This window comes from Corythoichthys intestinalis, chromosome 12, assembly GCF_030265065.1.
Source record: "Corythoichthys intestinalis isolate RoL2023-P3 chromosome 12, ASM3026506v1, whole genome shotgun sequence".
Lineage (NCBI taxonomy): Eukaryota > Metazoa > Chordata > Actinopteri > Syngnathiformes > Syngnathidae > Corythoichthys > Corythoichthys intestinalis.
The window spans coordinates 50,796,878-50,821,119 of NC_080406.1; the positions used below are offsets into that span (position 1 = coordinate 50,796,878).

Below are 24,242 nucleotides of genomic sequence, written 5' to 3' on the forward strand. Positions count from 1 at the left end.
ACTGCGGTTTTATGTCCCATCAGCAAAACTAAATATGTCGCTAACAAACATTAATCTTTAAGGGATAAAGACATTAGCCAGAATGTGGAAAATTAGGTCAAATAAACGTATCTGGAAACATTATAACGGCGACATGCAGATGTACGGCAACCAGCACGCTCCAATTCCATGTATCAACCAAGTTTGTTATGGATTGCGCAATCAGAGGTGAGGCTTTACTCGTTGCTGCCGCACCTCTCGTTTCATTTCTTTATTTGAACAGGAAATAGGCAAATTCAGCGATTTTGACTATAAAAAATGTTTGAAATGAGTCATACATAAAGAGCAATGGACAAATATTCATATAAATTTGATGCTATAATTATTTTTTTGTCATGATGACAGGTGAGGCTCTGCCTCACCTGCCTCCCCTGACCGCACGTCACTGCCCCTAATACCAAATGAAAACTTACCATGTGGAGTTTTACAGAGCCAGTGTTTAAACTGAGGCATTAGTATGGAGGTAGATTTGTGTCTTTATAATTCAATTTAAAAAAAAGTTGCTTCAATCAAAATATATATTTTCAATCGAAGAAAACGTCACTTCAATCAAAAAAAATGTGTTTGAATGCAAAAATAAATTTGAAACTCAAAAAAATATATTTGAAAACTATTTTTCTTTGATTGAATTTTATTTTTTTGATTAAAGTCAAGTTTTTTTTGATTGAAACACCATTTTTGATTGAAGTCATGTAATTTTGCGTTTGGACCACATTTTGGCTAGGACATTTGTGTCTTTATTATTCAATCAAAAAACAAATTGCTTCAAACAAAAAAATATATATTTTCAAAAGAAAAATCACTTCAATCAATTTTTTTTATTAAATCAATCGTAGAAAAAAAGGTTTGAATGTGAAAAAATATTTGAGACTCAGAAATTCGCATTTGAACACTATTTTTCATTCAAACTGTTTTCTTTGATTGAAGCAATCCTTTTTGTTTTTGAGCCATATTAGGGGTAGGACATTTGTGTCAAAATCATTCAATAGCAATAAAAGTTGCTTAAATCAAAAAACTATTTTTAATCAAAGAAAAAAATCATTTGCAAAAATTTTTTTTTTTAATATATTTTTTATTTGAAATATTTTTTTTTTTTTATTGAAGTGTCACTTTTTTTGAAAAGCAAAAAGTTTTAAACTCTTTTTTTTTTTCAAAGTGGAAAAAGTTTTGAACACACTTTTTTTTTTTTTTGAAGAGGAAAAAGTTTTGAAGGCACTTTTTTTCGATTGAATCATTTTGACACAAAGATTCAACTTCAACGCTAGTTCCGGTGTGTTTGATTGGCAGGTGGCTACGCCAATGACATAAAAGTATGAAGCAAGCATAATGGCCACCAGGCATTTCACCGGAGTACGGTGCCCTGTTGCTTAATGTGATTTAACACAGCGAACTTCACCCGCTGCCCTGACGTGACGGTGGGCAATTGGTTCCAACCGGAGTGTCCGCGACGCGGAGTGGTCGGCGAGTGGCCCGACACTAGCCTGCCCAGTAAGCGAGTGGACTACCGGCGAGTTGCCGGCGTCCACGCCAGCAGCCCCATCGCTTCAGCTTTGAATGAGTGCCGTGTCATTCGCGGGGCTTCCACTCGACAGCCGGCCTCCGCGCCTGGGGGGTGATATCGGGGTCCGACCAGTGTGCCACGACAGGGCACCGTACCGTTGCGGGTACTCCGGTGAAATGCCGATGTCACACGCCCGTACCGGTGCCCTATATTCGGCTTAGACTCCAACAGACTCCGATGGCTGGATGGAGCCCTGGTGGCCATTATGCTTGCTTCATACTTTTATGTCATTGGCGTAGCCACCTGCCAATCAAACACACCGGAACTAGCGTTGAAGTTGAATCTTTATGTCAAAATGATTCAATCGAAAAAAAGTGCCTTCAAAACTTTTTCCTCTTCAAAAAAAAAAGTGTGTTCAAAACTTTTTCCACTTTGAAAAAAAAAGAGTTTTAAACTTTTTGCTTTTCAAAAAAAGTGACACTTCAATAAAAAAAAAACAAATATTTCAAATAAAAAATATATTTAAAAAAAAAGTTTTTGCAAATGATTTTTTTCTTTGATTAAAAATAGTTTTTTGATTAAAGCAACTTTTATTGCGATTGAATGATTTTGACACAAATGTCCTACCCCTAATATGGCTCAAACACAAAAAGGATAGCTTCAATCAAAGAAAACAGTTTGAATGAAAAATAAAGTGTTCAAATGCGAATTTCTGAGTCTCAAATATTTTTTCACATTCAAACCTTTTTTTCTAAGATTGATTTTTTTTTTAAAAAAAAATTGATTGAAGTGATTTTTCTTTTGAAAATATATATTTTTTTGTTTGAAGCAATTTATTTTTGATTGAATAATAAAGACACAAATGTCCAAGCCAAAATGTGGTCCAAATGGAAAATTACATGACTTCAATCAAAAATGGTGTTTCAATTAAAAAAAACTTGACTTCAATCAAAAAAATAAAATTCCATCAAAGAAAAATAGTTTTCAAATATATTTTTTTGAGTTTCAAATTTATTTTTGCATTCAAACACATTTTTTTTTTGATTGAAGTGACGTTTTCTTCGATTGAAAATATATATTTTGATTGAAGCAACTTTTTATTTGATCGAAGCAACTTTTTTTTTGATTGAATAATAAAGACACAAATCTACCTCCATATAACACAGGTGATAGTGCACCTACACCGGCACCAATCAGGGGGGCGGAGTCGTGACGTCACGTGAGTAGGGTCTATTGATGATTCGCTGAAATCAGCAGCCGCGCCCCTTCTTGTGCATCACGTGGAGCCGCCATATTTAAAATAAAAACTACCTTGCAGTAGTTCATTGTTGTTGCTGTGTTGTTACAAGTGGCAAAAATAATGGCGCCAGGAAATTCTCAGTGGAGCGACGAGGAGGTAAAAGCCCTCCTTGCTATTTATTCAAATGTGTGCATCCAAAGAGGACATGAGGGGTCACAACGGAACATAAGGATATTTGCCGAGATTAGCTCACACCTCGAAAAGGCTGGGATTTATCACAGCACAAAACAATGTAGGGAGAAGGTGAAGAATCTGAAACAGGACTATAAGAAAATCAAAGACCACAACAACCAGAGCGGGGCGAACAGGAAAACGGGCAAATGGTATGAGACGCTCGACCTCATATTGGGCCACAGACCAGCATATTGCCGGCCGTTGATGCAGAAGGAAAGCAACCCACCCTCCCAGCTGCTTGAAGGTTAGTATGGAATAAGACATAATTTAAGTCTGTAACAGTTCGGTTTTGCATGTTCGGTTCACTTGCCTACGCTTTCGGGTTTGTTTTATTTTTCCCCTCATAAAAAGTATTCTTAACGCTAAATGGGGAAACGAATTACTGAAGGTGTTTCCCCACGGACGCATTTAGTGTCGGACACTAAGGCATGACTAGTATGGGGCGCCGTTTGTAAAGCAGAACATGCTGAAAATTACAACATTTTCTCACATTTAGCGCCACACAGTGTTAAAAACGTGGTGTGAAATTTGTACAGTCCTTTTTTTGCACACTCACAACATTATTTAGCAACTACGGTCTTTGTCAGTCACGTGCCCAAACTAGCGGACACGCCCCCAGGCGCCATTTTGGGTGTACCGCGGATGTAAACAAACCAGAACAAGTAGCTCCGACGCCACACATTACTGCATCCAACTTCATCGCTGGATATAACTACTTCGGTTACAGTATCAGCGCTTACACATTTGAACAGTTTAAAAACTATAAAGCTCTCGAAGCTCACGGACATTTCACGAATGGCTGGGTGCAGGATCTCTTTGCTATTTCGACCGCAGGACTGCGACAACACAGAACGCTAAAGAAGACTTTTGGATCTGCTCTCGTTGCTCCTTTCAGGAACATGATACAGCTCTTACTTGAACATTGTTGAACTTGGATTGTACCTTGAATATCATCTTAAACATCACATGACTAAAACAGGTGAAGGAACTGTCATAATGACATGCAAATTCTTGTATATTGCACAATATATTGTTTCTGTGTTGCCATGCAAAGTTGTGCACTTCTCTCAATGCAGGACTTGTAATGTGAAGTGGGACAAATTTACTTGAACACGTTATTGTACAACTAGTGTTATTCACGTATTTTACTACGTATGCACATTTTTTATATTTCCTTGTATAGACCCTAGTCACCAACTTCACAAAATGACGTGTCGCTGTATCCGGCCGCCATATTGTCCGTCATTGTTTAGCCCTATTCTCAATGGTTTCAATTAGTCGTGCAATTTATAGAGCAATTCATGGAAGCCCCGGTGTTATCTGACGCTGTAAACTCTGTAAAAACGCTGTAAAAAAAAAATAGGATGCGTTGCATAGAAGGCGTTATGTGGAAAAGCTTCAGTTTATCCATTCGCCAGATCCATATTTGATGCCTAAATCGATGTTTTTCGACCCACTGTCTTCGCCGTCTCTGCCTGACATCTGCTACCCTGATATCTACAACTATCTTGTCCACAGAAACTCAGCCTATTCTCAAGAAACTTTGAAAAACTTTAAGAGTAGCACTCTAAGCAACATTACCCCGCGTGACCCTTTACTTCCAATTTTCTAAAATGGCGACAATCAATAAAATCAAAAAGTTGACTGCGACGCGTCAAGGATAGGTGCATATTGGACTATTTCTTCACTAAAATACACAACTGTGTCTGCCTCATTTGCAAAGAGATAGTCGCGGAAGATACGCAACGAGAAATTAAAGCAACTTGAAGCTAATTTAATTTCACAGCAGCAGTATTTCGCAAGAACCCGAGGGTCGAAAGAGAACGCCTCAAAGGCGAGATTGTTGAAATTATGAATTAGAAATAATAATAATAAAGCAAATGTGACACACAGAAGGGCTTGCTAAAATTTCTTTAAATGTATTGTTCTACGTAAATCAGCCCAGGTAGCCCCCCACATTTTTACCACACCAAATCTGGCCCCCTTTGCAAAAAGTTTGGACACCCCTGTTTGACCGATGATCCGTAAACGAGGCCAGCTTCTTTCACTTGTTACCAGCTAAATATTATTCATAAAATAAAGATGGAAGAAATAAGCATCTTGAATTTGAAACGGTATGTTGTCGGCGATTAGCCTAGCAATGATCTTAATTGTGGTTGTCAGCCCAAAACCCTCTAAATATATATTAAATGCATTTTACCAGATATAAAATGACTACTACATAATCTGTGGTAATTGTTTGGAGCCCAGTTTTCTCGTCGAATTGGAGCAGTCCATTTCGCTCTCCTCTCCGGGTCTCTCGGAATACGGTAGAACTTCAAGTCTCTCCGTCTATCTTCTCTGTTATTGCAGCCGACCGCCACACACGCCTTCACCATTTTGATTATTAATGTTAACGAGCAGAAAAACACGCCATAATAGGAGGAATTTACGTAGCATTAATGCATCAACATGACGAGTTGACGGACAATATGGCGCGGGGGCGTGGTTGTGATGTCGTGAGTAGGGTCTATTGCTATTTTCTGTTTACCATTGTGCTGCTGCTGTTTTGATAACTTTAGTAAAAATTATTTAACTAAAAAAGTTAAACTGTCAATCTTCTCGTTTTTTTAGCAAAACATCGTATATCCTATTCAGTGTTTATCTCCACAAAACTGTTTGAATGTAATTAGTAAAGAAAAGTACATTTCATTATTAAAACCAACACTAGTTCTTTATGTGCTTTAGAGAGGCAGAGTGAAGAAGACTTCAAAATTGTCATTGACGTGCTTTATTAAACAGGTTTAAGTAATCTAAAAACATAAAACCTTTGCTTGCCCAAATACTACGAAAAGAAAACTAATTGTACTAAACTATTGTCAGGGCACAGAACACAGTGAAAACCTTATCCAACATTGTGGCTTCTTCACCTTCTCATGGAAGAATCATGTTTATGGGTATGGTTCCTGTTAAAATCTTATACTTCTGACAAACATTTCTGATGACCCTTTCAACTTGGACTCTCAAACGTGCTATTTTCCTAGTTTAATCCACATCGCTAGCTGCTAACTGACAGCGGCCTTTTGTAAATGCTGGGAGTTTGACATCTGAACACTACATGACCACACATTCTTGTATGTCAAAACCTCTGACAGACAAGACAATGTCCCCAGGTAACAAATGATCAAGAAAACCACTGTTCAGGATTATACGTTTGTCACTTGTACGACCTCCCCAGCCTTTTGATAAGAAACAAATGGCTCCCTAGGGTGTAATACCTATTAAGCACTTCATAGTGTGGTGGTGCTTGTAGCTGGAAAACATTTGGGCACGTGCTTTCAGATTTGATGGTTAGCGCTTCAATGTTTGCATTCCGCTGGACCCCCATCTCTGGTGCTTGCAGTGTCTCTTTCCGTAGCTGCTCACGCCTACTTCGTCTTGCAGAGCGTGCAGTGTTTGTCGGTGTAACAGATGTGTGTCCCAGATGTAGGGATGGTGGCCAGTCTGGGTCAGTCTCCATCATTTCATAAACTGGTTCACCTGCAATCACATTGGGTTTAATTTAGAAAGCTAGGTAAGATTAGATGTTTCCATGGCATTTCACAATCGTAACCACTTAATCAGACATGCTACCATCCCATCAGATCTCTCAGATCACAAGAGGAAATCTCACTCACGCATTGATAAATATTTCTGTACATTTTTGCTGTTCTATCTTTCAAATCATTCACTCTGTAATGTTTTATAAACGATGACTGAATAAATTAAACACTGATTTATCACGAACAGATTAACACATTTCCACTGCCCGCCCCTTCCTTTGCCTGTAGTTCACAAGTGAGGCTAGCTAGCTAAGGTTAGCTAATGAGAAAATATCGACTTTAGAAAGCAAAAAAACCCCCAGCATATTCAGTATCAATGCTTAGCCAAAAAAAAAAGCTCTGACTTGCCTTTATGAAAATGCGGAGAGCAAACACGCTCTCGAAAGGAGATATGGTGTTGAAAGTGATGTCTTTCCGTCCCATCCGATGCCGCTTCGTTTATGAAAATGCGGAGAGCAAACACGCTCTCGAAGGGAGATATGGTGTTGAAAGTGATGCCTTTCCGTCCCATCCGACGCCGCTTCGTTAGTTCCTCAACCTGCTGTCCATAACCTCTTTTCTAAGTGGGAAACGAAAAAAATCTTACGTCTTGGTCAACTTTGCTGCCATTTTTGTCGTGTCATTTAGTATGGCAGCCTTTCACACAACACGAGTGTCCCATTTTATCAAAGATGAAAGCAAAGACGATTCTGTGGACATGAATCATTGTGATAATAACAATATCTAGGGAAAATTCACATTAAGGAGAAAGCATTTAAAGAGTTTTAGTGGCACTTTTACGCACGAGCCCAGTAAAGTTACTATGAATAGCCACGAGGGGTCTCTGTTTGACTGGACTGGACAGCAATGTTGACTTTTCTTGAAGGGCAGTTTGAAGAGCTTTTGGATTTCGGTGTAATTTTACGAATATAATCTAGACGAGTTTGTCAAAACAACCATGTCATTATCAACGCTTATCTGCAAGGGTAATTTTCGCCAAAAAAATGTATTTATTTATTTTTTTTTAAATTTTTGCACTCCGTTAATGGTCCCTTCCCTTCCTGTTGTTGACTGTGCAAAAAAAGGGGACTGTAAAAATTTCACACCACGTTTTTAATACTGCGTGGCGCTAAATGTGAGTAAATGTTGTCGTAATTTTCAGCATGTTCTGCTTTACAAAAGGCGCCCCATAGACTAGTCTCGTTAAATTTACTCATGGAGAAAGGTAAGTGACCTGATAGTTATGTTGACATTGCTGTACAGATATGTTGACCTTGATAACACTGCAGAATCAGAAAAAAATGTTGAATTTACTTGTAAGAAAATAAGCTACATTTTGTCACAGCAAAATTTTAAGTTCTCAATCCTTTAAATGTTATGTGGTTGTAATTCAGTGTGTTTCTATTCAAACAGCAAAACAGATCTCTGCTAGCTTGCTTAAAATTACATTAGCCAAATGTAAGTAACATACTTGTCAAGTTGTACACTGTAAAATATTATAAATTGACTTTACTAAAAAAAAATATGCAAACTTGCTGCCTTAAAAAATTTAATTTATGTTGACTTAGATGAATTAGATTTGATTAACTTAATTATTTTGAGTTGGCAGTACTCAAATTAACTTAAACATTTTGGATTATAGTCACTTGTTTATTGTGAGTTGGCAGTACTCAAATTACCTTTAAAAAATTGGATTATAGTCACTTGTTTATTTTGAGTTGGCAGTACTCAAACGAACTTAAATAACTGGATTACAGTAACTTGCTTATTTTGAGTGTACAATACTCAAATTAACTCAAATAATTGGATTGTAGTAACTTTTTTTTTTTTGAGTGCAGTATTCAAGTGATAATTGTGTATTAATTATCTTTAGTTTTCCATTTCATCCATCATATTCAGGTCAACTTAATTTTCTTGACCTAAAAGAATTCCACAATAGAAATTACAACTGCACATACTAATTTTATTAAAAACACATTATCTAATAGTAATGACCCCCAAAACACAATAAATGGAGAACACTCATTGGATTAACTCAGTGGAATTAAAGTTTACTTTAAAATGCTCAAAAGTGCATTTAATGGGAGACACTGGCTCCTGGCAGGCTGAACAGTGTTTGGTTAATTCTCAGTATCAATGAACAATCAGTGGATTAATTATAAACCCACTTTTGCCAACATTTTGCACTTCATACAAAGTACAGTATAAGTACCTAAGATAACCTTTTGCGACAGAAATTACTGAATAATACCTGAACTGCATCAATGTTCACTCCTATCCTGTGATTTCCAAAGACTAACAGGAGAGATCCTATTTTCATAATTTCAGGACATTAACTTAGCAATGAAGACATGGCAACAAACTAGTTGCCCATTATTTTTATTTATTTATTTAATAGGGACAGTGCACATTGATGAACATCTAAAAAGATGTAAATATGCCAGATTGTAGCAAGTATATGCTAATTTACATCTGTAGTCCCTAAACAGGTGACACAAAGATACAAAAAGGAAAGAAATAACAAAAGATTATAATAATAAAACAACAATACAATACGTAACTAAGAACTTAAAAGTCAGTGATTGCAAGACTGATTTGCTTTCAACCACTGCTTGAGCTGAGTTTGAAAGTTCGTATTGTGGGACATTGCCTGATGGCCCATTACAACATGAGCTTGAGCTCTGGTAAAGCTAACAGTTCTGATTTCTCCAACAATATTAGTGATCAAAACGAACTACAATCAACATTGCCCCATGGTTTAAACTGTGCAGCAGTGATAAAATAAATATAAAAATACAGAACTCTTTTTAAAACACACAACTCAGTTCAAATTCAAATTTCACTTTAACACCTGAAACAGTGAACAAGATACCTTGTTTTTTTCACATCACCAGAAGAGTACATGCAAAACGTGTACTGGAGCTATACACCTCAGAAACCTAAAATCTTACCAAGAATATGTGTCCTATTTTTATTCAAATTCTAATTTCATATTAAGCTCTATCGTCTAAAAAAAAGTCTAATTTCTAGTCAGAAGTATGTCATTAGTATATATATATTTTCAATCGAAGAAAAAGTAACTTTAAAAAAATCAATTGTAGAAAAAAAGGTTTGAATATGAAAAAATATTCGAAACTCAGAAATTCACATTTCAACACTTTATTTTTCATTGAAACTGTTTTCTTTGATCGAAGCAATCCTTTTTGTGTTTGAGCCATATTATGGGTAGAGGACATTTGTGTCCAAATCATTCAATCCCAATAAAAGTTGCTTCAATCAAAAAAACTATTTTTAATCAAAGAAAAAAAAATCTTTTGCAAAAATTTTTTTAATTTAAATATATTTTTTTTTATTGACGTGTCACTTTTTTTGAAAAGCAAAACGTTTTAAACGCCTTTTTTTTTTCTGAAGTGGAAAAAGTTTTGAAGGCACTTTTTTTCGGTTGAATCATTTTGACACGAAGATACAACTTCAACGCTACTTCCGACATGTTTGAGTGGCAGGTGATTACGCCAACGGCATAAAAGCAGGCAGCAAGAATAATGGCCACCAGGGCTCCATCCAGCCATCGGACACTGCTCGAGTCCAAGCCAAAAATAGGGCACCGGTAGGGGGGTGTGACATCGGCATCTCACCGGAGTGTCCGCGATGGTACGGTGCCCTGTCTCGGCACACTGGCGGACCCCGATATCACCCCCCCCTCCCCGGCGCGGAGGCCGGCTGTTGAGTGGACGGCCCACGAGTGACACAACACTCATTCAAAGCTGAAGCGACGGGGCTCCCGAAGGGGGCTCCCGGCGCGGATGCCGGCGACTCGCCGGTAGTCCACTCGCTTACTGGGCAGGCTAGTGTCGGGCCACTCGTCGGCCACTCACGTACCGGCGCGTCACGACACTGCGGTTGGACCACGATTGCCAACCATCACGTCAGGGCAGCGGGTGAAGTTCCCTTTGTTGAATGACATTAAGCAGCAGCGCACCATACCATCGCAGGCACTCCGGTGAGATGCCGATTTCACACCCACGTACCGGTGCCCTATTTTCGGCTTGGACTCAAGCAGAGTCCGATGGCTCGATGGAGCTCTGGTGGCCATTATTCTTGCTGCATGCTTTTATGCCATTGGCGTAGTCACCTGCCACTCAAACATGTCGGAAGTAGCGTTGAAATCGTATCTTTGTGTCAAAATGATTCAATCGAAAAAAAGTGCCTTCAAAAACTTTTTCCACTTTAAAAAAAAAGTTTAAAACTTTATGCTTTGCAAAAAAAGTGACACGTCAATAAAAAAATATATATATTTCAAAAAATATAGATTTTCAAAAAAACATTTTAGCAAGAGGTTCTTTTTCTTTCATTAAAAATATTTTTTTTGATTGAAGCAACTTTTATTGGGATTGAATGATTTAGACACAAATGTCCTACCCATACTATGGTTCAAACTCATTTCACATTTCTGCTTTTGTGTGCAGTGAAGGTAGAATAAACAGTGCTCTGAAAGTTACAGTCTTGATATATGCAAGTAACCATTTGCCTCAGCTTAAGATGTCTTCGCAAATGGGTAAAGAAGTCTGCTTCTTAACAAGGCTCCACAAAGTTGCACAACTGACAGTCAAATGCAGTTTCTCCACTTTTGTCTGCATCTTTTTGAGAGTGCCATGTCGATAGGTGTACTTTGAGTGCATTAAAAGATTTAAATGTGCAGAGGCAGTCCTTATGAAGACATGGGGAGTAGGGATGTCCGAGTGTGGTATCCATGTTTTAAGCGGTAATGCTTAAGCAAGTAGCCTCTCTTTCCAACAGAAAATGTGCAGTACTTACAAGTCCACTGCATTAGAGAATACTGCTCTGGTTGACCTGAAAAGACATAATAATTTCAGCATTGAGAACTTGTTAGAAAAAAAAGTTACATTTTTTCTTAACAGTTACAAATTAAAATGTCCAATTATTTTTAATCACAAATTAAAATCTGTAATGAATTATTTTAATATTCACAAACTGTGTAATAATGAGTTATTTTTAAATTAATGTAATTGATTATTTTTTTAACATTCAAATTGAGATGTACAATTAATTTCTTAATCCATCTGTAAAAACATTAATGCATGTTTGTTATCCCAACCCAACAAATACAAATATTAAATAATTCATTGATCAGTGTATGAGACATACCTGTAATTGCAGAGACTGAGGTATGTGTGGACTTCTGACCATTTGCTTCAGCCTGATTGGGGGACGGTGAAAAAGAACACAAAATTAAGGCAACAATTTCAAAATATAGGCACATAAATGACCAACCTTCAACACACCAGGTTGTTATAGCATCGACTGTGATCTCTGCACTCTGAAATGTGATCTAGTCCTCCGATTTTTGCGATTAATGCATTTTAAAACAATTTCAAATTATCAGTGCAGTTTGATCAAACATGGAGGGGGAGCACTGCACATGAAGAAAAGCAAATGGAAGTGCAGATGACAAACACTCTAAAGCAGGGGTCCCCAAACTTTTTCCTGTGAGGGCCACATGACTTTCCCTTCTCTGATGAGGGGCCGGGTCAGTTTGTAACAGAAACAGTGTGACGATTGCAGCAGTGCCTAAATGTAAAAATGTATTGTTTTTCAGAAAGCCACAATTAAATTACCCTTTCTGGATTCTTCACGCAACAAAATAAAATAAAAATAATAACATAATATAATATGATATAATATCATATAATAATGAATAATAATAACACTATTAATTAAATAGATAATAACCAAATAACCCTGTTTGGGTTCTTCACAGAAAAAAAGCCAGGAAATAGATAACACTATTTGGGGGGGGGGGGGTTCAGGAGGCCGGACCAAATGTGGAGGCGGGCCGGATACGGCCCGTGGGCCGTAGTTTGGGGACTACTGCTCTAACGCAAGAACCGATTACGTTGGCGTATATAAAGTCTGAGTGTGCATTTAGCTCTTACCTGAGCCGAAATAGACAGGCTGAAGCTGACTTAATTCTAACACTAACTCTGTAAATAAATCACTTTATCGACATTTCTAACATTTTTACGTGAGAAAGTAGCCGTTTAGATCCACAACGTGGAAATTCGGCGCTACTCAAGCTGGCCGTAGTGACTAAGGCACTTCCTGTTATTTTCACAAAATAAAACACCCACTAACGATAGAATTAGTGTTTTTATTTTGAAAACAGGAAGCGAACCTCCCCTCGGTCTAGCTAACTTAAAACCGCTCGGTAACTGTTTTAAATCGGTTTTAAAAACCTCTCCCATCGCCTAAAAAACGTTACGAGCCCCGTCTGTCAACTTAATCACCAAGAATTCAAAACGCCGGCATAAATGGTAGTCTATCATAAACTGTAGCCAGTTTGTTTCTGAAAATTATGAGGTTACTGTCACGGTCATATAGCATGCTTGCTAGCGGGGATATTTGATGTAATTGACACTTTTCCTCCCTGGCAGCACACAGGCTACTACACTACAACAAGACAAATAGACGGTTTACAAAAGAGTAAAATATTTACTTACCAAATCAGTGTGCTGAGGACAAATAAACCCACAATGGTGAAAATAAATGAGAAAGGTGTTGGAAAGAGCGCGAAAGTAGGCAGGGCAGATCTGCGCATGTCTGATAGAACGCGCAAAGGACACTGGGTACAATAAATTATTTTTTCTAATTTGACTTAACTGGGATATATCAAGTTAAGCAAGTTCTCCAACCCCAAATTACTACTTACTTATTTAAAAGTAGTGTTCACAACAGGTTGATGAAAACTGAGTTTAGTTCACTTATCAAATTTCATTAATTTGAATGTTAGCATTTACAGTGTACGGTTTCAGCGTAATATGTACAAGTGAGCACTTATTTTTAAATGTGTACGTCGTATGCTCAAAATCTGTACGTTTTTCGTGCATTACGTTTTTGTTTTTCTCCGTTCGAATTTTGTCACCGTTTCGGCAAAGAGACAATGTGCTTTACCATGCGTTACTACGTTGGTTGAATGACGTGAGAAAAGTCAGAGACATGGGGAGAGAAGAGTGTTTGTTGTGACGCTGTAGCAAACGCGATGCTAGGCTAGATGGCTCCAATATTTCCTGACTGTAGCCAACAGCCTATATTCTACGCCTAGATATCACATGCATATAGAACTACATGCGAAATGACTCTCTGCGGCGTTAGTAAACAGCCGCCATCTTAAAGCAGCAGACTTCTCAGAAAGCCTCCGTTGTATTGAACCTTCCTAGCGAACCAGGTAACTTTTTATCTAAAATACTCCTAAATCGGCAAAATCTTGACTTGAATCTATCTTTAAATGTATAAACAGTTTTAAAACTTTCACGTATCGAAAGTGGACAGAAAGGAACTAATGCAAAAACGGGAGCAATTTTAACAACTTTAACAGTTGATTCACAACATTAACTCATTTGCTCCCAAAAACGTATTTTAATTGTTTCAGTGTCCCCAAAACGTATTTATACGTCTTTTACGTTTTGTTTTTTTTTTCACAAGAGACATCTCTAGGTTCTGATGCAACTTCACTCCAAAGTACAATGCTCAAAATCCATTTTAAAGCAATAAAACTGGCCACTGGAGGGCAGTAGCGCATTTGGTAAGAACTCAAATTACCGGAATGAACGGTCGTGTTGCACTGCCGGGGCGCTGGGACGACCGAATGGATGATCAGGAGGACGTCCAGGATGCCTGGTGTGGGAAGTCCGAGTAGGACGATCGGGAGGTCGTCCGGGATGCCAGGTGATGAACGACCAAGTGCGACGATCAGGAGGACGTCCAGGATGCCAGGTGGCGGATGACCGAGCAGAACAATCGGGAGGACGTCCAGGATGCCAGGCATTGGACGACTGAGCAGAACGAACGGGATCACCAGTGTAGCGGATGGTGTTGTAGAGTCTGTGTTACTCGTTGAGTAGAGTTGGCGTTGCCGTGTTTGGCTGTTCGTGTCTCTTGTGTATCAGCCGGAAACGCGCAAGGCTAAATGAGTCAGTTTTTTTCATCAAAAATTGGAAAATTGCTCAAACTAAGCTATTTTCTAATGCTAACAATATATGAACTAACTTTTTTTTTGTCCTGCTGAAAGAAGAGTCTAAACTTTCTTTTGGTGGGTTCTATGTTTATATAGCAATAGAACAGAATTTTCTGTGGGCTTTGCAAAATCAGTCAAAATCCAGTAACACAGCCTGGAGCGAAAAGGGTTGCTCTGGTGAAAATGGCTGGGAGTGAATGAGTTAAATGACTTCAATTTTCCAATTTCTGATGAAAAAAACAGAGAAATTGAGCTTTTTGTAAAAACATACATTTCAAACATAACTTTGACTTTAACACAGCTATTTCTTGCTTTTGTGACATCCCAAACAACTGAATAATGTTTTCCTTCTACAAAATAACATAAACAACAAGCCAAATAGAGCTTTTGATAGCAAAGTAACAATTTATTTACACATAACTAAACTATTGAACTGAGAGATGACGATGTTGTGGCCGCGGCTGTATCGGCAGACGGGGTAAACTTTTCCCTCATCACCGCCTGTCTCATCAAGATAGATTTTTTTTTTAAATCTTTCTTTTGTAGTGACCACTACCTAATAACAGAATTCACCTAGGGAATTTGTGTGGGGAATGTTGTGTTCCTGTGGGGGAACTAATTTAGCCGTGCGCGTTTCCGGCTGAGTCATGAGACACTAGAGAGTCACGAGAGACACGAATGGCCAAACACGGCAACACAAACTCTACTCAACGAGTAACACAGACTCTACAACATCATCAGCTACACTGGTGATCCCGTTTGTTCTGCTCAGTCGTCCACCGCCTGGCATCCCAGATGCCCTCCTGATTGTTTTGCTCGGTCGTCCGCCGCCTGGCATCCTGGACGTCCTCCTGATCGTCACACTTGGTCGTTCATCACCTGGCATCCTGGACGTCCTCCTGATCATCCATTCGGTCATCTTCCACCAGCGCCCCGGCAGTGCAACACGAACGTTCATTCCGTTAATAAGAGTTCTTACCAAATGCGCTACTGCCCTCCAGTGGCCAGTTTTATTGCTTTAAAATGTATTTTGAGCATTGTACTTTGGAGCGAAGTTGCATCAGAACCTAGAGATGTCTTTTGTGGAAAAAAAAACGTAAGACGTATAAATACGTTTTTGGGACACTGAAACAATTAAAAATAGAACGTGAATGCATGTAGGCTGTCGGCTACAGTCAGGAAATATTGGAGCCATCTAGCCTAGCATCGCGTTTGCTACAGCGTCACAACAAACACTCTTCTCTCTCCGTGTCTCTGACTTTTCTCGCGTCATTCAACCAACATATTAACGCATAGTAACGCACATTGTCTCGTTGCCGAAACGGTGACAAAATCCGAACGGAGAAAAAAAAAACGTAATGCACGAAAACGTACAGATTTTGAACGTAGGGCGTACACACACAAAATCAGTGCTCACTTGTAAAAATTACGCCGAAACCGTACAACTTCACAGGTATGTACTTTGTTTTTTGTTTTTTTGAAAAAATGGGGGAAAAAACATGAAAGGTAACACCAGTTACTTTGCCAAGTAACTAATTACTCTTATATTCAGGTAACTGAGTTACTAACTCAATTACTTTTTGGGAGAATTAATTTGTAACTAATTTATTACTTTTTAAAAGGAAGATTAACAACACTGGTCTTAAAGATGGAGTCTGTAGAATGAAAAGTGACGAAAGCGGAAATTTTATTCTGCCAATTTGTAGCCGAACACAGTTTGCCAGCAACTATTGCAGATCACTTCTCAGAATTAGCAAAAGAAATGTTCCCTGACTCAAAGATTGGTTCGGTAAGTTAATTTTATCAATTGACCTTTTTAATTTATAATTGGACACACTAACGAACTACCTTCAAGTCAAACTGAATTGCGAGCTGAAGTGCCATGAAGTGCAGCCATCAAGACATGATAGAAATTGCCAAAAGTGCTACTTACAATTATAACAAGTCACTGTTTAATTTTAGTAATCATGATGTAGCTGAAGATATTGATTCTTTGATTGCACCAGGTTATATGTTACAATATTACCAATAAATTCATATTATTTTAAACATTGAGTTTTTTTTTTTTTTTTTATTGCACTCTATATACAACGTTGTAAGATTAGTCACAGATTTGTAAGGGCATACGTCACTATTTGTAATATTGCCAACGGCTTCGGGTTGACAGGTATGTAAATAGAAGACGTGTAGTATTCGTATTGTTTATCTGAATTAAGGTTTAATCCAAAATATTTCTCTGACCACCAGATACACCAATGGCTTTAATAAGCAATCCCTTGCCCCCTCTGAGTGACAACCGCCCACCCACATCAGGTAAGAAACCTCTTCATGCAAAATCCCTGCTGTTGTACAACGGTTAGTTACCCGGCAGGGTCATATCATGGCTGTACTCATGCTTTGTTTGAAAGAAAAAAAGTAACTAACTGAGCGAAGTTTTTTTTATTAACTGCTACTTGTCGCAGAACTTGTTTATTCAAAAAAAGTTCAACCCCTCTGTACCCACCAGAAAACCCCGTTGTCATGTCCTGCCATTCCCTGCCCCTACAAAGTGCTTGCCTGGCACGGCCAGACTCTTCTCCCTGTGTTTTTCAAACACTGAGAGTATAGTCTGGGACCCAGCCCATTAAAGGGGAACTTTGAAGTAAGGTTGGCCAACCATGTTTTTGAATAATATCAATGGCTAAACAATTATAAGCATATTTTCATTATTTTTTTTAACGCAACCCTTCCAGATTCTTTGTTTAACCCATAGCAACACCCTTGACAACGAAAATGCTTTTCTTCGGAAATCTTCGGAAATTACGTCACACCGGGAAGTGCGAGGGAAGTCCGCCATAGAACAGTATTGTTTGTTGCATTGCTTCTCGGTAAGATTCCACGGCGGTGTGTGGAGATGTTTTGTTCTCACTCAAACGAAAAGTTGTATGAGTAGCCAAAGGATAGCAGGGCACTTAAATGGACATCTTTCGTTCGCACGAAGCGAATGAATTTCACGCCATCATCGAGTAGTGTTCTCTGCTGCAAACGCTTCGAAGATGCCTGCTTCCTTAACCGGTCTGCTTATGATCAAGGATTTGCCAAAAAGTAAGTGTGATTTTTGGATAGATGACTGATGACTTTGTCAAAGCAGAGCTAACAACTGTTGTGGAATGAACAGTATAAGCTAGCGACGTTAGCCAAAAGCCAACTCGTGGCAATAGTCGTGGCATAGTTGTTGTTGTGTTCGCTAGTGTTATGTCCCAAGGACGGCTCGCGAAGGGCGTAACATAAAGCGAGCCACACAATTTCACAAGTGGCACAAATTTATTTACACAACAATCAAACTCGCAATGAATATGTACAAAATGTGGATGAAGCGCGGCTTCAGGGTAAGCCCAGGCCAAAACAACAAACAAAAGGAATCTACACTTGAACCCAGGGGTCGCGTTAACCAAATATTTTCCGTCGTTGACCGGTTTTTTAAAACGGTGACGGAAAAAACTGAAGTCCATCCGTCATCTTGACAGTTTGCAATTCACACCCAGACCACAGGATGGCGAGTGAGCATATTAATTAGCTATTGTCTCTCTTGATGCATGACGTCGCTGGCCTTACTCGGAAAAATGTCCGAGCTAGCATTCAGGTGTAGCAAACACGGAAACGTTAGGAAGCTTTGGAGAGCATTGTCTAAGGCTACGTTCATTCTACAGGTCTTAATGCACGAATCCAACTTTTTCGTGTTTTTCCGACTCGAGTCAGGCATTAACTTGACGATCTGAACGGGACAAGTCGCATAGAAGTGGACCATTTCAAATCCGATCTGGGTCATTTTTGTATGTGGTTCAAATCCGATCTGGGCCACATTTTTCCAGACTGTCGCGGCGGTCTGTACCGTCCAGTGTCCCAAATCCGATTTCAGCTGTGCGTTATTAGCGCCGAGCTTGCAGTGAACACGGCTTTTGGGGAAGGGCCGGGCTTGACAACAGTCATAAAAAAATTAAAATGGGTTGAGGATAAGCATTAGCATGATCGGTTTTCTCTCTGCTCTATGTGAGCTATATTTCAACATTTCCTCCACGGCCTAGAGTCGGGAGAGGGGTCTGGCTGCAGCCCGTCCTGGAGAGTCGGGGCGAACTGCCCGTATGTGTGTGTGACATGCACGGACAGTGCGTGCATGCTATCGATCCATATAAACTGTGAATATAAACCTAAACGGGGATTATTTATGTCTGTTATTTGTCTCCTCCTTTTGAAAAGCAAAATATGATATCCCTGGAATGACGGATGACTTGTCATTTGTTTTGATGCTTCTGCGCAGTGCACACCGGCGCGTGTCGCACTGCGAATTACAGCGTATGCGTAATACTTGAATGGTCTCAATGGACAAAAGCAGTCGGAACGGGCACGCCAAAAAACGGATATGACAAAAAAATCGGATTTGTGCATTAAGACCTGTAGTATGAACGTAGCCTAATTGAATGAGCAGGGACAAACAGCTTGGAGTCAGAAGTACGTGCGCTATTGTCAAACCTGAACGCACCCCGAGTCTTGGATGACAAATCAACAGAGCAGAGAGTAGACACAACATCGCTGGTAGTTTCTTCAATTTATTCAGAGTTGAGTAAGTAACGCACCGCTTTTGACCAACACTGCTATTGAATGTCATTATTACCATTTTAAATATTTAAGCGATGGGTAAAAATAGATTATGAACGGATTTTTATGACCCTGTCAGTCAAAATGACAGACAACGAAAAAGTCTAGCGCAACCTCTGCTTGAACCCCACCCGCTAACTCAACCCTGATCATGAAAAAGAACAAAGAAAAGACAGCCACTAACTTAACTTCTTACGCTAAACAAAACGGGAGAAAACGGGTTGAACAGAAATGGCGACTTACACCTATTGCTTCAGTGCTCTTATTTACAGTGGTGAACAAAAATGATCCAATAACGAATAAACACAAAAGACCTCGCCGAAAAAGCGGGAGTGTATCAGACTAGCAATCAAATGCAAACGAGCGTGAATGGCGAGCAAACAGCTGGCGAGGAGGACCGCGTCAGAATGCTGTGAAATGCGACCTCCCAGAGCGTTGACAGCGGCAGGTTTACGCCGCCGGTGAGTTTGTGCACATTTATTTGTATTTGTATTATTTATTTCCACCTTCATGCTTCAAGCATTGCATTGCATTTGTAGTGGCGTTTCTTTCACGGTGATCGTTTGATAGCCTTCTAGTTTATGTTTCACGAGAGCCGCTGACAGGTGACAGCGAGCAAGTCACTCTCGCAGCGGATCAGCGAGCGGCTGAAGTCACGCAGTGAATCATGGGAAATGTAGTCTCGGGACAACACTGAAGTGGTGCTTTGTAATCCGTTCGCTTGTGTGAAAAAACTACATTTCCTCACACCATTAGACGCCACTTACTGCCGAAAGCCCCAGCTACTATTAGCTCCATGTGCTAATAAAGAAACAAAGTTGTAAGCACGTCGTGTGTTCGATACCTTTGTCAACAAAACACTCATAACAAGACACTATGCATGATCCGTTTAAGAGACGCTGGGACTGGAAGTAGTAGTAGCTGGTAGTACGAGGCGAGGCAGAGATGAGCGAGAAGCAAAACTTCACGGTCGAATGTGGCGGCAGTCCGCTATTATTTTGATTTCTTATTGTTGCCACAATAAAGTGGAGAAAGCCATCGACGACTCATCTCCTTCTTTCCCCCCAACATTTTTATATTATTATTTTATATGCACGAGAGCTGCCGGATCTGCCAAAATGAACATGAAGTCTGATTATTATTTTTTTTAACAATGTCATCAGATAGACAAAAACATAAAATTATGTGCAAATGCCTGCATCTTCAAATTATGAAAATAATAACAGCCTATATCTTACCAATATTGTAATCTCGATGGGTCTTGTATCCATTCCATGTCAGGTAGTCTAGGCACATTGTTTGCATCCTGATTAGCGTCGGGCTAATACATGTTAGGTCCAACATAAAATTCCAAACTCCTCTTCTTCCTCCAACTCTTCAAAAACTTGGATCTCCTCCCTTGCGCTCAATCTATCCCTTATATCGCTGTTTGAATCATTGTTTGAAGGGCCTTTGTATGGCGGCCGTATGTATGGAGCTGAGACACTGTTCCCGGTCTGACGTATCACTTCCGGGTTCGTCCCCTTTCAGGCTCGAACTTCGGAAACGCGATTATTTTGTCAAATATACAACATATAAATTATTTTTTCATACCTTATTTGTTGGACAATGTTTAATTACTTGTGACCCTATTTGGCACGTGAAGAAATTAGTTCACTTTACTGCTTTAACTTAATGAGTGGATTGGGCACAGACTGCATTTAGCAATTGGTATGTCGCATTATTTTGTATTTGTGTGTGATTTCTTTTAATCAGCATAAATTAGAATGCAACAGTGACGCCTTTAATATGACCGTTTAATGGCCACAGCTATTTTTCTGTATGTGCTTCATTCTGTGTCATTAGTGTCATGATAAAATCTTAAATGTTTCATTGGCAAAAGAGCAATATAGCTTTAATGTGTGTGTGTGTCTGTGTGGAGGGTGCATGTGTGCGTGCATGTATTAAAAAATGGTCTGGGGAAAAAACCTGAAACCTTGAAGTAAACACTTGTGTTGAGTAATTATGTCACAGCAGCGATTAACAATAAGTTGTCTGTTTGAAGTGTTTTGTTCATACTGAAAGTGGTTTGTGTTACAATGACATGTTTGCACCGTCGTCGTATTGTATGAGGGGCCGTACAAGACATTTTTCATTCTGGCCCTCACACACATACATTGTCCTTTCACATACATATATATTCACTCTCACACACATATATTCTCCTCTCTCACATTCATATATATCGGTCTTTGTCAGTCACGTGCCCAAACTAGCGGACACGCCCCCAGGCGCCATTTTGGGTGTACCGCGGATGTAAACAACCCAGAACAAATAGCTCCAACGCCACACATTACTGCCTCCAACTTCATCGCTGGATATAACAGCGCTTACACATATGAACAGTTTAAAAACTATAAATCTCTCGAAGCTCACGGACATTTCACGAAAGGCTGGGTGCAGGATCTCTTCGCAATTTCGACCGCAGGACTGCGACAACACAACGCTAAAGAAGACTTTTGGATCTGCTCTCGTTGCTCCTCTCAGAAACATGATACAGCTCTTACTTGAACATTGTTGAACTTGAATTGTACCTTGAATATCTTAAACATCACATGACTAAAACAGGTGAAGGAACTATCCTAATGACATGCAAATTCATGTATACTGCACAATATATTGTTTCAGTATTGTCATGCATAGATGTGCACTTCTCTCAATGCAGGACTTGTCATGTGAAGTGGGACAAATTTACTTGAACACGTTACTCTACAACTAGTGTTTATGTATTTTACTACGTATGTACATATTTTATTTTTCCTTCTATTGCTATTTTTTGTTTGCCATTGTGCTGCTGCTGTTTTGAGAACTTTAGTAAAAATTATATATCTAAAAAAGTTAAACCGTCAATCTTCTCGTTTTGTTAGCAAAACATTGTATTTCCTATTCAGTATTTATCTCCACAAAATTGTTTGAATGCAATTAGTAAAGAAAAGTACTTTTCATTATCAGAAGCAACACTAGTTTTTTACGTACTTTAGAGAGGCACAGAGTGAAGAAGACTTCAAAATTGTCATTGACATACTTTATTAAACAGGTTTAAGTCATCTAAAAACATATAAAACCTTTGCTTGCACAAATACTACAAAAAGAAAACTAATTGTACTAAACTATTGTCAGGGCACAGCACACAGTGAAAACCTTATCCAACATTGTGGCTTCTTCACCTTCACATGGAAGAATCATGTTTATGGGTATGGTTCCTGTTACAATCTTATACTTCTGACAAACATTTCCGATGACCCTTTCAACATGGACTCTCAAACGTGCCATTTTCCTAGTTTAATCCACATCTCTAGTTGCTAACTGACAGCGGCCTTTTGTAAATGCTGGGAGTTTGACCTCTGCACACAGCATGCCCACACATTCCTGTATGTCAAAACCTCTGTCAGCCAAGACAATGTCCCCAGGTAACAAATGATCAAGAAAACCACTGTTCAGGATTATACGTTTGTCACTTGTACGACCTCCCCAGCCTTTTGATAAGAAACAAATGGCTCCCTAGGGTGTAATACCTATTAAGCACTTCATAGTGTGGTGGTGCTTGTAGCTGGAAAACACTTGGGCACGTGTTTCATAAACGATGACTGAATAAATTAAACACTGATTTATCACGAACAGATTAACCCATTTCCATTGCCCTCCCTCTTTGCCTGTAGTTCACAAGTGAGGCTAGCTAGCTAAGGTTAGCTAATGAGAAAATAGCAACTTTAGAAAGCAAAAAAAAACAGCATAGTCAGTATCAATGCTTAAACAAAAAAAAAAAGCTCTGACTTGCCTTTATGAAAATGCCGAGAGCAAACATGCATGAAAGGAGATATGGCGTCGAAAGTGATGCCTTTCAGTCCCATCAGACGCCGCTTCGTTAGTTCCTCAACCTGCTGTCCATAACCTCTTTTCCAAGTGGGAAACGAAAAAATCTTACGTCTTGGTCAACTTTGCTGCCATTTTTGTCGTGTGATTTAGTATGGCAGCCTTTCACACAACACGAGGGTCCCATTTTATCAAAGATGAAAGCAAAGACTATTCTGACTGTTCAAATGTTTTCAATAAGTGACCACCCAAAATGGTGATTCGACCCACAATGCACTGCAGCTTTTGCAAGCGTTACGTCACCTGACAAAGACAGATTCCCCTCTCACATTAAAATATATTCTCCTCTCACATTCATATATATTCTCCTCTCACATTCATGTATTCTCACTCTCACTTTCATACATTTTTACTCTCACATTCATATATTTTACTTTCACATTCGCACATTTTCACATTCACACATTTTCACTCTCACATTGATATATTTTTACTCTCACTTTCATACATTTTCCCTCTGTGTGTATATGTATGTGGAAAGAAAATATATGTAAATGAGAGCAGAATATATCAGTATAAGAGTGAATATATATCTGTGTGAAGGGAGAATATATGTATGTGTGAGTGAAAGTATAGTGGAAACGGAAGGCAGCTCTGATTGGATGAGAAGCTGAAGCAATTCCTGTTGAGGCGGGTCAACATGGAAGAGGAGACGCGAGCATTTTGGCAAGCAGTTGGGCTATTACGAAATGTTTTGTCGACCTCTGAAACAGTCACATCTTTGTCATCCTGTCTCGAGCGGCAGAGGACAGGATCAGCTGCACCCAACGTCACTCATAATAACGCGATTGAAAGTGAGATGAGAGAATTTTTCCGACCTAGCAGCTCCCGAATCCCTTTAGCAGTCCAAGCTGGAGCTAACGTGAAACATGCCCAAACTGGAGGATCGTCACGGCAGTTATTGCGATATCAGATGCACCAACATTTTGGCAAATGGAACTTCCGGCAATGGAAACACTGCGTTGAACTGAGCCGGGTTTTCTGATTTTGTGGTCAAGCCAGCCGCACTTTCTTTTCAGTTTGATAAAGAAAATCATGGCTCTGATGTCTCTGATGAAGAATAGTCCAGTGGTAAAGTCGGTCAACTGT

General features: G+C 39.2%; 1 protein-coding gene and 1 long non-coding RNA gene across 3 annotated transcripts in view; one reads left to right on the top strand and one right to left on the bottom strand.

Annotated features, from left to right (window-relative positions):
* The first annotated feature begins 2,859 nt into the window (after positions 1 to 2,859).
* The window catches only part of LOC130926515 (oocyte zinc finger protein XlCOF22-like), a 38,090-nt gene continuing 16,707 nt past the window's right edge, over positions 2,860 to 24,242 (top strand). For both annotated transcript variants that reach the window (XR_009066234.1, XM_057851436.1), the window contains exons 1-2: positions 2,860 to 3,258; positions 16,854 to 16,919. Coding sequence is in view for 1 of the 2 variants with exons in the window: in XM_057851436.1 (XP_057707419.1) it covers positions 2,901 to 3,258; positions 16,854 to 16,919 (424 nt within the window). In the remaining variant the exon portion in view is untranslated. The remainder of the gene's footprint in view (positions 3,259 to 16,853; positions 16,920 to 24,242) is intronic.
* LOC130926516 (uncharacterized) lies at positions 10,759 to 13,337 on the bottom strand. The gene is made up of 3 exons (XR_009066235.1): positions 13,093 to 13,337; positions 11,741 to 11,792; positions 10,759 to 11,425 (listed from the first exon to the last, which is right to left on the bottom strand). It is a non-coding gene; the product is annotated as an uncharacterized LOC130926516 (long non-coding RNA).